Source organism: Lissotriton vulgaris, chromosome 3_1 (assembly GCF_964263255.1).
Source record: "Lissotriton vulgaris chromosome 3_1, aLisVul1.2, whole genome shotgun sequence".
Classification (NCBI taxonomy): Eukaryota; Metazoa; Chordata; class Amphibia; order Caudata; family Salamandridae; genus Lissotriton; species Lissotriton vulgaris.
The window spans coordinates 1,347,785,191-1,347,798,275 of record NC_141689.1 but is presented as its reverse complement, the minus strand read 5'-3'; the positions used below and the strand labels follow the sequence as shown (position 1 = coordinate 1,347,798,275).

At 46.3% G+C, this 13,085-nt stretch overlaps 1 protein-coding gene across 4 annotated transcripts in view; it reads left to right on the top strand.

The window, feature by feature from the left end:
- Positions 1–13,085, top strand: part of GAK (cyclin G associated kinase) — a 1,908,861-nt gene that overhangs the window by 423,643 nt on the left and 1,472,133 nt on the right. For all 4 annotated transcript variants that reach the window (XM_086961822.1, XM_086961820.1, XM_086961821.1 and 1 more), the window contains exon 8: positions 10,627–10,762. In XM_086961822.1, coding sequence (XP_086817948.1) covers positions 10,627–10,762 — 136 coding nt within the window. The remainder of the gene's footprint in view (positions 1–10,626; positions 10,763–13,085) is intronic.

Sequence of the window (13,085 nt, the reverse complement as noted above, 5' to 3'; positions counted from 1 at the left end):
CAGTATCCATGGTGCTCACAAGGAGGGGAGTGGGAGAAGAAGGGAAATGACTGCTGTCTATGTACATCGATTTTTGTCAGATTTCACAGTCGCCCCTTTTTACATAGCAGCAATCATTTTTACAGTTTATGACATTCTATGCAGGCAAGCATCGGTGACGAATTAGCACTTTGTCGATACTAACATGTGGCGTATAATCATAGACAGCTAAGGTGAAGGGAAGAATGCAGTACATACGGAATTACATTTTCGGTGTGTTCCTGACAGTTAAACGCATTACATAGCACAAATCTTTCTGACTTGAAAATGTGACCAATGAACAGTTTGACCAGATAGTTGAGAGCGGAATTCAGCTCACTACACAAGATCTCTTCGTCCCAGTGTCTTTTTGTCAGCGAGCCATCACTGGTAGGCTCTAATCCGAGTATTTTCGTTGGCGCTGTTGAGCACCGGCGGTGGAGCTATAGGTCCAGCTCAGTTCCATCCTTACGCGTCGCAGGGTGCGGTCAGTCCTCTGCTGTTAGACCACAGTCCTGTTCCCTAAACAGTCCGTTTGGCGGCGCCTTATGCTCGGCACCTATAGTTCTGTTGCAACACCCTCTTCCCACATAATTGCAGCTCTTTCCTTTGGCAAAAAGTCACGTGGGAAGGTGGGTGGCTGTCGTTCAAACAGTCAATGGGAGCGAAGTTGGGTCAGAGTTCCTGGGACACACAAAAGGGACCAAGAGACCAAGGGAGCAAAGGATAACAGGCAGGCAGGCCCATCAATCGGGCCCAGAGTAGGGGGACGGAGACTCCAGGCACACGTGGGTTAGCAGACGGAGGGCTCCAGGGTGGCCCGTCATTTTTCATTTTCCACGTTGAAAGTGCTGTCTCGTCCGTATCTTGTTGCTCTGCAGCTCCACCTTTGGTCGAGGTCACACGTGTCCCAGGATCTGTAGTCAGGCTGTACGTCACATCCGACCCATCTCCTTCGGTGATCGTGCATCTTTGAATGAGTACAAGACAGTGTTTTAGAGAAATGGCAGAAGAAGATATCTACGCATGTGAATTCCTCCCTCAATTTTTTTTTTTTCATTTGAGTTCTTATGGTCATCGGTCACAGTCAGAGGTCTATTACCAAGCAGTGCATGTGTCAGCATTCCTACTGAGTTTATGGCAGGTATATTCATCAGCTCATTTATGATTCGAGCAAGGACAAGATAATATTTCCATCAACTGTGCATTACATCATTTTCAACATCAGCGCAGCATTTCCCTTCGGAACTGGCTAGCATTTTCAGACAGGGTGGGGGGGGGTGCTATCGTCGAGTGTCGGACAAAACAAGATTTCCTCAAGGGTCAGCGGCTACCCATGGTCATTATGTTAATACCGGGGACAACAGGAGTGGTTCTATCAAAGAAAAATGGGGCGGGGATGCTTCGGGCGCTTGCGCTTGGGTGCAAAGGGGGCGGGGCAATCTTGGTATTGGGTGTCAATCTAGGCGTTTTTGGCGTTTGTGTCTGAAAAACAGACATAGGGTGCCATTGACATACAGTTCCCCTAGAAACGGCCTGATTTGGGGAACTTTAGTCGTCTTACCTGTCCTTTCCTTCTTAGCCAATTCAAGTACATTCATTTTGCAGAAAGGAGAGGCAGTAACATGGCAAGATACAGTCATTTTAGTTGCGGTCAATTTCGCTGAACACCTTCGCGTTCAAAATACGTATCAAATCGGACTGGTGCCGGTGGAGCACAATTTTACCAGAAAGACAGAGAGAAAATAGGGAGACTTTCAAAGAGAGTGAGAGTCGTCCGCAATCTAAACGAGCCATTCGGTACACGTATGACATGTAAGGAGGGAGAGAGAGGGAGAGAGAGAGAGAGAGAGATAGAAAAAGGGGGTGGAGAGAGAGAGAGACGTGTACAAAAATAGGTCATTTAGCGTGCTCACATCACAGAACGGCAAAAGGTCAGGTGACCTATAGATACAGACAGGGAAGACGGCACATATATCACACATATACAAGACATTCACAACAAGACATAAAACAATTGTTAGTCTACAAGATCTGTTTATACATATATATATATATATTTTTATATCCTACGTACCTCTACTATCCTATTTGTCTACGTACTTAGCTCTTCCTGCCCTTCCCCCTTTTTCCCTTTTTCCTTCTCGCTTGCTGTACCTGCGAGCGTCCCTAATTACCAATACTCACACCTCGGTTGGTCGACCAGAAATTAACCTGGTTGTGCTAGTTACCCGTGGTCGGATCTTAAACCATTTTTCAGTTCCTTCCTTTGGTGGAAAGTTCTCCAGGCTGAGGCAACGGCAAATATTGATCGGGAGAGCAGTCGGACAGCTTGGCTATATCTACAAGAGTGTGAGAAAGGGGGTAGTGCATTTGGAACATCAGTAATATTTCTAACTTTCTAGACGGGTGGTGCCGTGGCAACCCTTACCCGTACAATTTTCTTTGTCCTTTCCCTACCTAGTCGAAACGTCTAGTTATATTATTTAATACGTCATTTCCAGTCATTTTTCGTCAATCAGTACCTGTCCAGTTTCTGCGTCAGTCTATCCTCTCAGTCGCTATGTCCTAAGGAGGAACAGTCATGTAAAGTCTACGTCTTTTCTTTTAAAAACCTATCATTATAACGACCACACACATATTCCCTCTTTTCCTGTTTTCGTCGGTGATCCGACCATCGCTCCTCCACACCTCAGCCGACGTTCTGACGTGACCTGCAGAAGGGTGGGGAAAAGAAGGGGTGGGGGTGGCAGCATTCAAAGTACATCAGCATGTAGTAGTCCGAAAATATTTTTACTCACCACATACTAGACCCATCTTCACGTACTGCCTTTCTTTACCATCTCGGCGTTTAAGCCCAGATTGACCAGTAATGTCAGGTAGATAATCATTGACGATCTGCCTACCTACCTGAGTTACTCGATCGTAACCCTCTTTATCGGGTGCAAGGGTGACGGTCAGGTGGCATTTCCGCGGAGTCTTTTTAAGGGTGTCTAAAACACTTTTCTGGGCTGCCTGCAATACATAATGTAGCTACTAAATATCTGATCCCTTTTGATCTACATCCTTCATCATACTTATTCTTCTCTGCAATAGTAAGGCATCCAAAACTCATTAATGCAACTGCTACAGCCATGCGTTCTTTTTCAAAATATTTTTTTTTTTAATAAACGAAATTGGTGACAGTTCATTGCATAAAGTGCAGCAGTGCAAATAAAACCGTATTAAAAGTTCCTTACAGAGCAAGCATGATGCATGTCAAGAATTCATCTTCAATTAATTCAGTTACACCAGTTCATTTTCCAACTCATAATCAGTACCCACCCTAAGTCAATTCATTGTCTAATCACATGCTCAATATCCTTCATATCTACTTTCATTTATCCAAAAATATATATATATATATCTCGAGGTAAAAGAACTGCGTGGTCATGGTGCAATAAAGTTCATTATATATAATAAAAAAAAAAACGTCTCATTTGGTGTCGGCGCCATTTTGGGTGGGGTCAGGCAAATTCCAGCATAGTCAGAGTGTCTCTAGTCCTGCATAGTTGGCGCAGGGCCTTCCATTGGGAATTCAAAAAGTTTGTGCTATAAGGTCAACAGTCTAACAATATGGACCATGAGTCAAAGAGTGGGAAGGGCGGCAACAATTTTCCTACCGGGTCATCCTGGTGTTCCTCCGGAACTGAACAAGTCTGTGCCGTGGCTGCATTTTAGCCATTTCCAATCCGAGGCTGGTGCCGGCAGGAGGTGCACCGATGTCGTGGCTCCCAGTGAAGGGGGGGGCGGGGGCACCCATGCAGGGGGTCGGGGGCCCCCCGGCTCTTATAGAATCTTCAAGGTCGAGGAGAGGCGATATGGAACGTGTGCCCGTCCTGGGCAGAGGACCGCTTTATGATGTTGACCCTCTTTAAGTAAGAGCATTGGGGTGTCGCTGGAAGCCTCCACCTGGAGGGAGGTGGGGGAGGGTCGTTCGCGCCGCCTCCCCCTTCCAGCGACCCCGCGCCGTTCCTCGGCTCCGTCGTCTTCAATACCGGCCATGCCAGCCATTGATGATGGGGGGGGGGGGGGTCGGTGGCTGCGGCAAGACATCCCCCCCCTTTTCTCGTCGACATGTGGCGGGACTACCTGGAACTGTCCAGGAATTTGACATGTGGCGGGACTACTTGCAAGCGCCGCCATTCTCGCTTTTGGCCTCGGCCTTCTTCGTGGGTCGGACCAGGCGAGAGACAGAAGGGGGGGGGTGGTCGGTGGCTGAGGCAAGACAGCCCCCCCCCCCCGTGGCCTGCAGGGCAGCGGAAGAGGAGAGAAGGAGAGGACTTTGCCATTCTTTTGGACCGCCTGCCCAACATTGTCTCCTCCCGATCGTGGTCAGGCGAGCCCCTCGTGCCTCGAGGCCTCGCCTTCCGGATGGGCGTAACCGCGGACCTGTTGCACTTCGGGAGCTTCCGGAATGGGGGTAGGTACCTATTGGTTACATTATTTCTACTTCATGTGACCGTTATTTGGGCGGGGCAGGCAAAAGAGAGAACAGGCAGTGAAGCCTAGCTACCTCGTGGCTCCTTTTACTGCAAAAATTTTTCGCCATTTTATATTTCTTATTACGAACTATTTCTAATGTTTCTTATTTTTAGTGAAATCAAAAAGCTCATCAGGGGCTTACTGACTTAGCCTGGTTCCTTTTTCTATTTTTCTTTCTCTTCCTTAGCGTGTTTCGAGCTAAAGCTTTCTGTTAGTAGGGAGCGGTGATCACTTCATATTTTTATGTGTCCTTTTCATTAGGGGGTACCTCTGGACGGACCAGACGAGTTCCCTCCAATAAATGGTCCGGGGTGGAACGAGATTATCGATCAAAAAGGGGAACATATATTCCTTCATTAGGGTATCATCCTGGACAGACCGAGCGATGTACTTCCATTTACTAGGGTAGCCTCCTGGACGGACCAGTCGGTCTATTTCTACTAAATGGCCCATGAGTAGAGAGCATATGTCCTCCATAAGAGTAGTCTCCTGGGCGGACCATGCGAGCTACCCCACAATCACCAACCAGTGGGGAGTGGGTAGGACTGACGAATTCACAAAGGGGCATAACCTACCCTTTTCTACTTGCAAAGACTAAACAGAATATTTCCATTTCATGTTGTTTGCAAACAGAAAATACCTCAAACGAAGCAATGCCTGGAACAACAATGTCCAGGTTTTCAATCAATCAGTGGGGAGAAAAACAGGCATGACGGATTACAACGGGGACAAAGGTCTGCATTACCTGCCCTTCGCTATCCACAAAGGGAACAGAATATTCCTATTCGTCTCTGTTTGTGGACAGGGAAGATCTCAAAGAACAACCATCGACCATCAACCGACTTCAAACAATTCTCAAAGAACAACATCGATTATTAATCGACTTCAACAATTCTTTAAAGAACAACAATCGGTTATCAATCGACTTCAAACAATTCAGTGGGGAGAAAGGTAGGTATGACGAGTTACAATGGGGACAAAAAGTCCGCATTACCTACCCTTCTCTATCTGCAAAGAGGGACGACGTTCCTATTCGCCGCTGTTTGCAAACAGAGAATGTCTCGTTCTCAAAAGAGAACCAATATGTCAAGTAGCCTTCAAAGCTAAATGAACCAATACCAACAATGCCAGTATACAAATACTGGTTTTCAATACAAACAATCAATCAATCAGGTGGATAGAGCCACCCTACCAATCAGATGTAAAAACACCCTACTTAATCCTACCCGGACCGGACCATACGGACAGTTCTTCGACTCCCTCCTCCAGCGCCCGATCGTTCTCTTATTCCATGTAGCATTCCTGTGGGATTCCAGTCAGGACAATAGGTCACTTGAAGAGAGGTCCGTTCAGAATTGGTGAAGTTCTGTCGATCGGCAGCCGGGCTAGGGCCCTCTCAAGGCAGGCATACCCCGATCATTTAGAAGTTCACTTCTTCGCCTGGATCTCTCTTACCGAACCCTATGTCACTGATGGACCCCGCGTTGGGGCGCCAATTGTGGAAAATGCAACCATATTCCCATCGATGCCCAGGCTGCTGGCGCAAACCGCCTCTTAGTTCCCATGTTGAGTAATTACCAAATAAAGAGACGGGCGCTGGAGGCAGGAATCACGAACAGAGTTTATTACTCATGAGGAGAGCCAGTCATTTCGGACACGAAACACAGTGTCTTTCGGGAGGTGCTCTGACAAGTGAGCTTGAGACTCGTGCTTTTATACCTTTACAAAACAGTTGGTGATACAATCAGAACGGTATGACGCACAAGAAGGTCATCCCTATAATCCTCGTGGTGATCCTACTCCACATATGCTCACAATGGGGACCTTTAGACCTGCTGATAAGTGGGGAGGGCAATCACGCAGCTGAGTGCTTTGGTAGGATGTACGCCTGATCATGGCCCAGGGGGGTGGGGTGGCTAGGCATACAATAAGGGCAGTAAATGGTATCTCCTGGCATAGGCGATGGCCTCGGACATGTGTGGTCAGCCGGGCTTGGGGGAAGGGGGTTATCAAAGGAGGGGTATTCATGTCTGCGTGGACAATCGAGCGCGGAGGGAAGGCTTGTCAACAGAGGGACATTCATGGAAGGGAAGGAGGTGCTGGTCAGGCGCGGCCGTGACCCTCAAGGACAGGGCTTTGCGTAAGAAGAGGGTTTATGACTTGTTCATGCGAGGAGAAGGGGGGGGACAGGGTGCGTGCAGGACCAGAGCCGCGCAGAGAGGGAGAGAGAGAGAGAGAGAGATCTCATGACCTGTACATGGGAGAACAGGGGCAGCCAGATACAACTGGGGGGGGGGGGGCTATGTCAGCTGAGGCGAAGGATGCTTCTTCGAGAGGGAAATGGAGAAGGCCTGGGTCAAGCAGGAGGGTTACCTTTCACATCAGGGTCGTGCAAAGGGAAAGGGTGTCGAGGTCTATACATGGGAGAGGGGGTGCAAGATACGCGCAGGAGGGAGGCTAGGGATTCCAAAGGGTAAAAAGGCCATGGTGCCTAGAATGGCTGTACATATGTATAGGGGTACGGGTTTTTACTGGCAGGGTGATATAGTCAATAATTTACAGTATCCATGGTGCTCACAAGGAGGGGAGTGGGAGAAGAAGGGAAATGACTGCTGTCTATGTACATCGATTTTTGTCAGATTTCACAGATTACTGTTACAAACACTGACCATAAAATGTTTGGCATACAATTGTACTCCACGAGATTATCTCTGTGTATTTGCAGCTTTCGTCACTAACTGTGTGTATTTTGTATTTTCATGTGTGTTTGTCCACTGTTTACTGACTGGATCATGTCCACCGGTGCTCTCAGGTGATATGACTTTTAATACACACTATACACTTTAAATCAGCAGTTGCACTCTATTTACAACAAGGTCCTGATGAAGCAGACTGGTATCTCTTGAGCCAACGAATACTGCAGAAACATGTCGACCAAGATAATATCTCCGTAGTTATTTGTTATTACTACTTGCACTGTTTTTTAGCCTTGGGTGTGGGTAGGACCCTAATAAACTCTTTTTCCACTCCCACAACCCAATATTAATTCTTTCACTTTCACACGCTACAGCGAGCACTTAATGCACTGCTTATTGATATTTCTTGGTGCCCCCTGATACCACTACAATAGTTTATACCCATACACCTTACATTCCTTCACACTTTGATTAGGCCACAATCTACCTAATCCTAAGTGGTTCTTTCCACTTCCTTCGGGTGAAGGATCCCAAGTGATGTAGGGCGGTACAGGACGGGTATCTGATGGGAACATATTTTTTCACCAAGAATACTTTGTATTCAGGGATTGTGTTCTTTCAATACACACACAGTCATTTAGATAGCTGCACTACTTTCCTGCTGACCCATTGTTACACTTTGTTTTTTATTTTTTTTATGTTGACACAAAGTGCCCCAAAGCCCATAAGGCGTTAATGACAGCCCTAAAAACTTCCCCAAGAGATAGGTTAGCGGTGGCCTCCTTAAGAAAGGAATATAAGGCCACAATCAACGGGAGGAAAAAGGATATAAAGAATAAGGCCTGGGAAAAAATAATGTCTATTGATGTACTTCGTGACAGCTCTCAGTTTTGGGCCATATTTAACCAACCTCTCTTCTCAGATGTGGACAACACGGCCTTGGATTGTGTTGTTCCAGATGGAAAGTGGATTCGTCACTTTAGAGAGGTGTATGGTGACAATGAGCTTGGCGCCCCGAAGAAGTCGTGGACGGTTTTGGAGTGCGATCCCCTACCCTTTGACTTAGCCGAGGTGGAGAGTGCTATCTTGGAGACCTCCAAGAAGAAAGCCCCGGGGCCGGACGGGATTCCGGCTGACTTTTATAGGTACTCCCCAAAACTCTGGGCAGGGGTTTTAACCCACGTTTTCACAGCTGCAAACGGAAATGTCTTCCCTAGTATTTGGTCCACCTCAATTATCGTGCCCATCTTTAAAAAGGGCCAACGTGACGATCCAGGGTGCTATAGGCCCATTTCCCTCCTAGACTCTGCAATTAAGATCTTAGGCAGAGTCTTGTTATATAAACTTAGAGGTAACATCGAGGGGTGTGGAGGCGTTTCAAACATCCAGTACGGTTTTAGGGCTAAAAGAGGTACCCTGGACCAGTGTTTGAACCTTCACCTGTTAATATCCAAGTACACGGTTGCCAAGGAGGGGTCCTTGTTCCTGGCTTTCATGGACCTCTCCTCAGCATTCGACTTGGTGAAGAGGTCAACATTATGGGAAATCTTATTGGAGTCTGGGATTGACAAACCACTTGTGAATTTCATGGTATCCCTTCACCAGGACCTGTTTGCCACAGTGCAGGTTACCAAGGAGGGCAGGTGCACCGACCGTTTTAATACGGAGAGAGGAGTCCTCCAGGGCTTCATCTTGGCCCCCCTCCTCTTTACCATCTACATAAACGGTTTGGGTAAACACCTTGAGGCACTGGAGGGGGACGTTCCGCGTGTAGGATAAGTCAACATCTCGGCTCTACTATACGCGGACGATGCAGTCCTGATAGCACGCACTGGGCTGGGTCTTCAGCGTTTACTGGTATCATTTGGTGCCTTTATGGACCATTTGGATTTAAAAATCAACGCGAAGAAATCCCATACGATGGTGGTGGGCCGCCATAGAAATAAGGGTAAGCCTATATCTTTTTTCTGTAAGGGTGAGGCAGTGTCCAGGGTGACAGTTTTCCCCTATCTCGGGGTTAGCTTCGATAATAGGGGCTCGTGGGGACCTCAATTCAAGATCAAGAGCTTATCACTGGCGAGAGCCTCCTCAGCCCTCATAGGGTTTGCAAACAGGTTAGGGGCCAGGCCCATGGAGGCACTTTTAAAAATTTATAACTCTAAATGTATATTTATAGTTATGTATGGGTCTTCACTATGGGGGTTCGTCTCTCAGGACGCAATACAAACAGTGGAAAATAAGTTCCTGATACGTCTTCTCTCCGTACCCCAGTCCACCCCTACTTTTTCTATTCATGGGGAGGTGGGCCTAGACTACGTTACTGATTAACCAAAATAATAAAGGAGCCAGTCTAAGTTTAAGACTTGGCTAAATGATGAATTAACCCTCAACCATGCTATTTTGCACGATGTTATGTCCTTGGACCATGTAAAGAGAATAGCCTGGCTGGGCTACGTGAGACACACTTTCCTACAGCTAGGACCCCCGGAATTATTTAATTCCCCTTCCTGTATCAGGAGGGAGGACATTAACTGGACCAAATTGCATTTTATGGACATGGCCAGATTGGCTCAGGAGGAGCAAGAACCGATTAAACCAACTGTCAGATCACATTATATGCTATTGATTTCCCCTTCCCTTGAGCCCTACATTAAAATTGTAACTAAACCCTTCCATAGATACCTGTTAATCAAATTCAGATTTTATTTAATTCATTATTTCTCAGGTAGATACCCATCCTGGAGCAAACCAGAAGAGGGCCCTCCGTGTAAATGTGATGAATTCTCCCACCAGGACACTATGCATTTTACCATGTTTTGCAGTTTATATTCAGATGCTAGGAAAAAATATCTGGTCCCAATTTTTAAGAGAAGCCGGCTTTGTTCAAGTTAGGCCGGCTCTAGTTTACTTGCAGTCCTTGGGCAGTACTATCATCATATTTGGTGTAGCCAGCTTTCTGGTGGCGGCTCATAGAGTGAAAACAAATTTGGTGGCATCTAGGGATCTTGCCTAGCCCCTTGAGCCGCACCTGAATCATCTTCCTGTATTGCCCTTGTGTCCTAGTGTTGTATATAACGCCCTTGCTTGGTCCTTGTAAATGTAACTTGTAAATTTGTATATAAATGTTTTTAATGTCTTTTATGATTTTTAACAAATCGAATAAAGTGTATTTGACTGACTGATTTTCATACTGTGTATATTGATCAATTCATATGTGTATTCTTTGTATGATCCTGCTGATCTTGTCTATTAATGCTGGTGTATCGCTTTGCACAAGGGTGAAATAATTGTTTACTTTTATATTCCTAATTACTATAATACATATTGCCTCTTCTGGTGGGAGCAGTCTACTTCATGTTAATATTAACTGTTCCCAATTTTTTGATAGGCCCTCGGATGCATTCTATATTTGCTGTGCTTCAAGCAACACCCCTTTGAAGATGGCGCTAAACTTAGAATTGTAAATGGAAAATATTCTATTCCGCAGAATGAGACAAGATACACAGTTTTTCATGCTCTTATCCGTAAGGGAATGTTTATTTTCCTGAACCTTTCCGTTTGTTGATAGTTGTGATTGCTCAGTTTGTAAGTGTGTAGACTAATTAAAATGTTGGCTTTTTATAAAATACATAATCTTAAAATAAACTGCATAATTTGAAAACATTTCTAAAGCACTGTCCTCTTAATGGCAAGCTGCCATCTATAATGTTTAATGAGAGGGGTTTCTTGTGGTGGTGGCTAGCTGTTCATTGATTTGATGAATGTTCTTTATGAGCCTCTAATGTAGAAGAACAAAGGCAAAAACTGCTTTCAAAAGAAGAACAAGGGCAGAAACGTCTTCCAAAAGCTGCCTCAACTAGAAAGCCTAGTGTTTCTTGGTTTCTTTTAGAAATGAATTTGAGCTTAAATATCTCCCAAGTTGTCATTCAACACAAGGGCAGACCTAGTTCTAAAAACCAGCACTTTTTAGTGTAAGAATTGGATGCTGTTCTTTGTCCTACTTTCTTGTCCTAGTGGGTATTGCCAGGAAAGGTTGTTAAGGTAGGCATTGCTACCTTTGCGTGTCTTTTTTTGCTCTGGTACTTAATCACTTTTGGAAATGGGAGTTTGTTAGTTTTAATAAGCTATTTATGTGCCTTAAACAAATATACCTTATGATAAACATTAAGTTCCGGCATGAAATAAATGCATCATGTTTCAGGGTTGTTGGTATGGTGGCGCTTTTTCTCAATTTCTTTCCTCCATTCCGCTGCCTCTACCTGATGGATAATAATCTACTTTCGTTGGTTGGTGTGAGAAGTTGGCCTGGTATATGATGCCCACTATTCTAGTGGGCACCCTGCACCAGTCCAAACAACCTTTATATTGATGGTTGTAAAGTCAACTTTATAGACCAGCTATCCCAGTGATAGCATGGGCAAAGCAGTCTTAGGCTAATACTTCAGAGGGCATGTGAAGCCAATTGTTTTACCAATTATAATCCCTTGAATACCAAATGAAAGGACACCACACAAGGTATATATCAAATATATATGTATTTATTACTAACACAACCCCTCTGCACTCTTTATGAGGTCAGAGTTCGAGATACAGCACAAGTTACTCAATAAGCATACTATAAGTTGCACAAATACAATTCTGCCCTTGGGGCCTAACGAACCATATACTAAGTAAGTGGTATAATAACCACTTCAGGAAAGGTGAGTAGGCCTAGGGCCTAGGAAATCGCTGGGGCTACACTGAGCAACTAAGGGATTGGAAGTAGGAGGCACACGGGAGGCGTGTGCAGTGTCTAAACACACACGCGGGTTTCCATAGAGTTTCAATGGGAACATAGAAGTTACGAAGTAGTAGATTTTGGACACTTCCGGATGGACTACGAGAAACCCTGTTAAACTAGGACACTTGGATAGTTAATACCCACGGGAGCACCGGAGTACTCTAGTTACCTCACCCAGGGAAGCCGGGTGCATAGGGGTTCTTTCGTGTCGGGTTTCATCGCTGTTTCCTTTGGAGAGCTGCAAGAAAGTGCTGCAGGCGGCCAGGGGAAAAGTGTCCGGGTGGATCTGAGTCGAGAAGAACCTGAAGACAGAGGGGACAGAGTCTGGGTCACTAGCCAGTGATCAGGAAGGAATCAGGCGATTTCTAGATGCAATCAGGTGAAGAGGTGATGCTTGTCTCTACAGCCACGTGGACCAGGAAGCGACGACGACCAGGCGCTGGATACGAGCTGTCCCGCGAAGGATCTAGGTGACTGCGGTGTCTGTATCTGGATTGGACCCAACAAGCCTTGGTAACCGCAACCCACGCAGGAAGTGAAAATGGGCTTCTGTTCAGACCAGCAAGGTCTGGGGCGCTTCTCCTTCACAGGGAAGCTGGAGCAAGACTGGAGCAAGCGTTGTAAATTCGAAGGTCCGTCTTCGTAGGGCTCACTTGCTAACGGGCTAGCAACCGGGAAGACACATTGAGCTGAAATGCAGGCGCCGGCCCCACGCGGCACTCGTTGAGTGTGGAGGCCTGAGCTTCGGTGCAAATGCTGGTCGGGTCTGGGGCTTCTCAAACCCCAATGCACAACTTCGAGGGTACCTCAGAAGCTGCACAGGTAGCAAAAAGCAGGTAGTCCAGGATATCCGGTCCCATGTCTCTCGTGTCCGTTACGGGTCTCAGCTTTGCTGTGGATGTGGGTCAGAGTCGGAGAAGTCTGGAAGTCCAGTTCCTGCGTCGCTAACTCTTCGGGTTCCGGCGGGAGCATCGACAAAGCAAACCGGCAAGTTTACTGATGGTGCCTGTTGCACAGGGTGGTCACTCCTTGACCACAAGGGAGATGTCTTCAGTATTCCAGTCGAA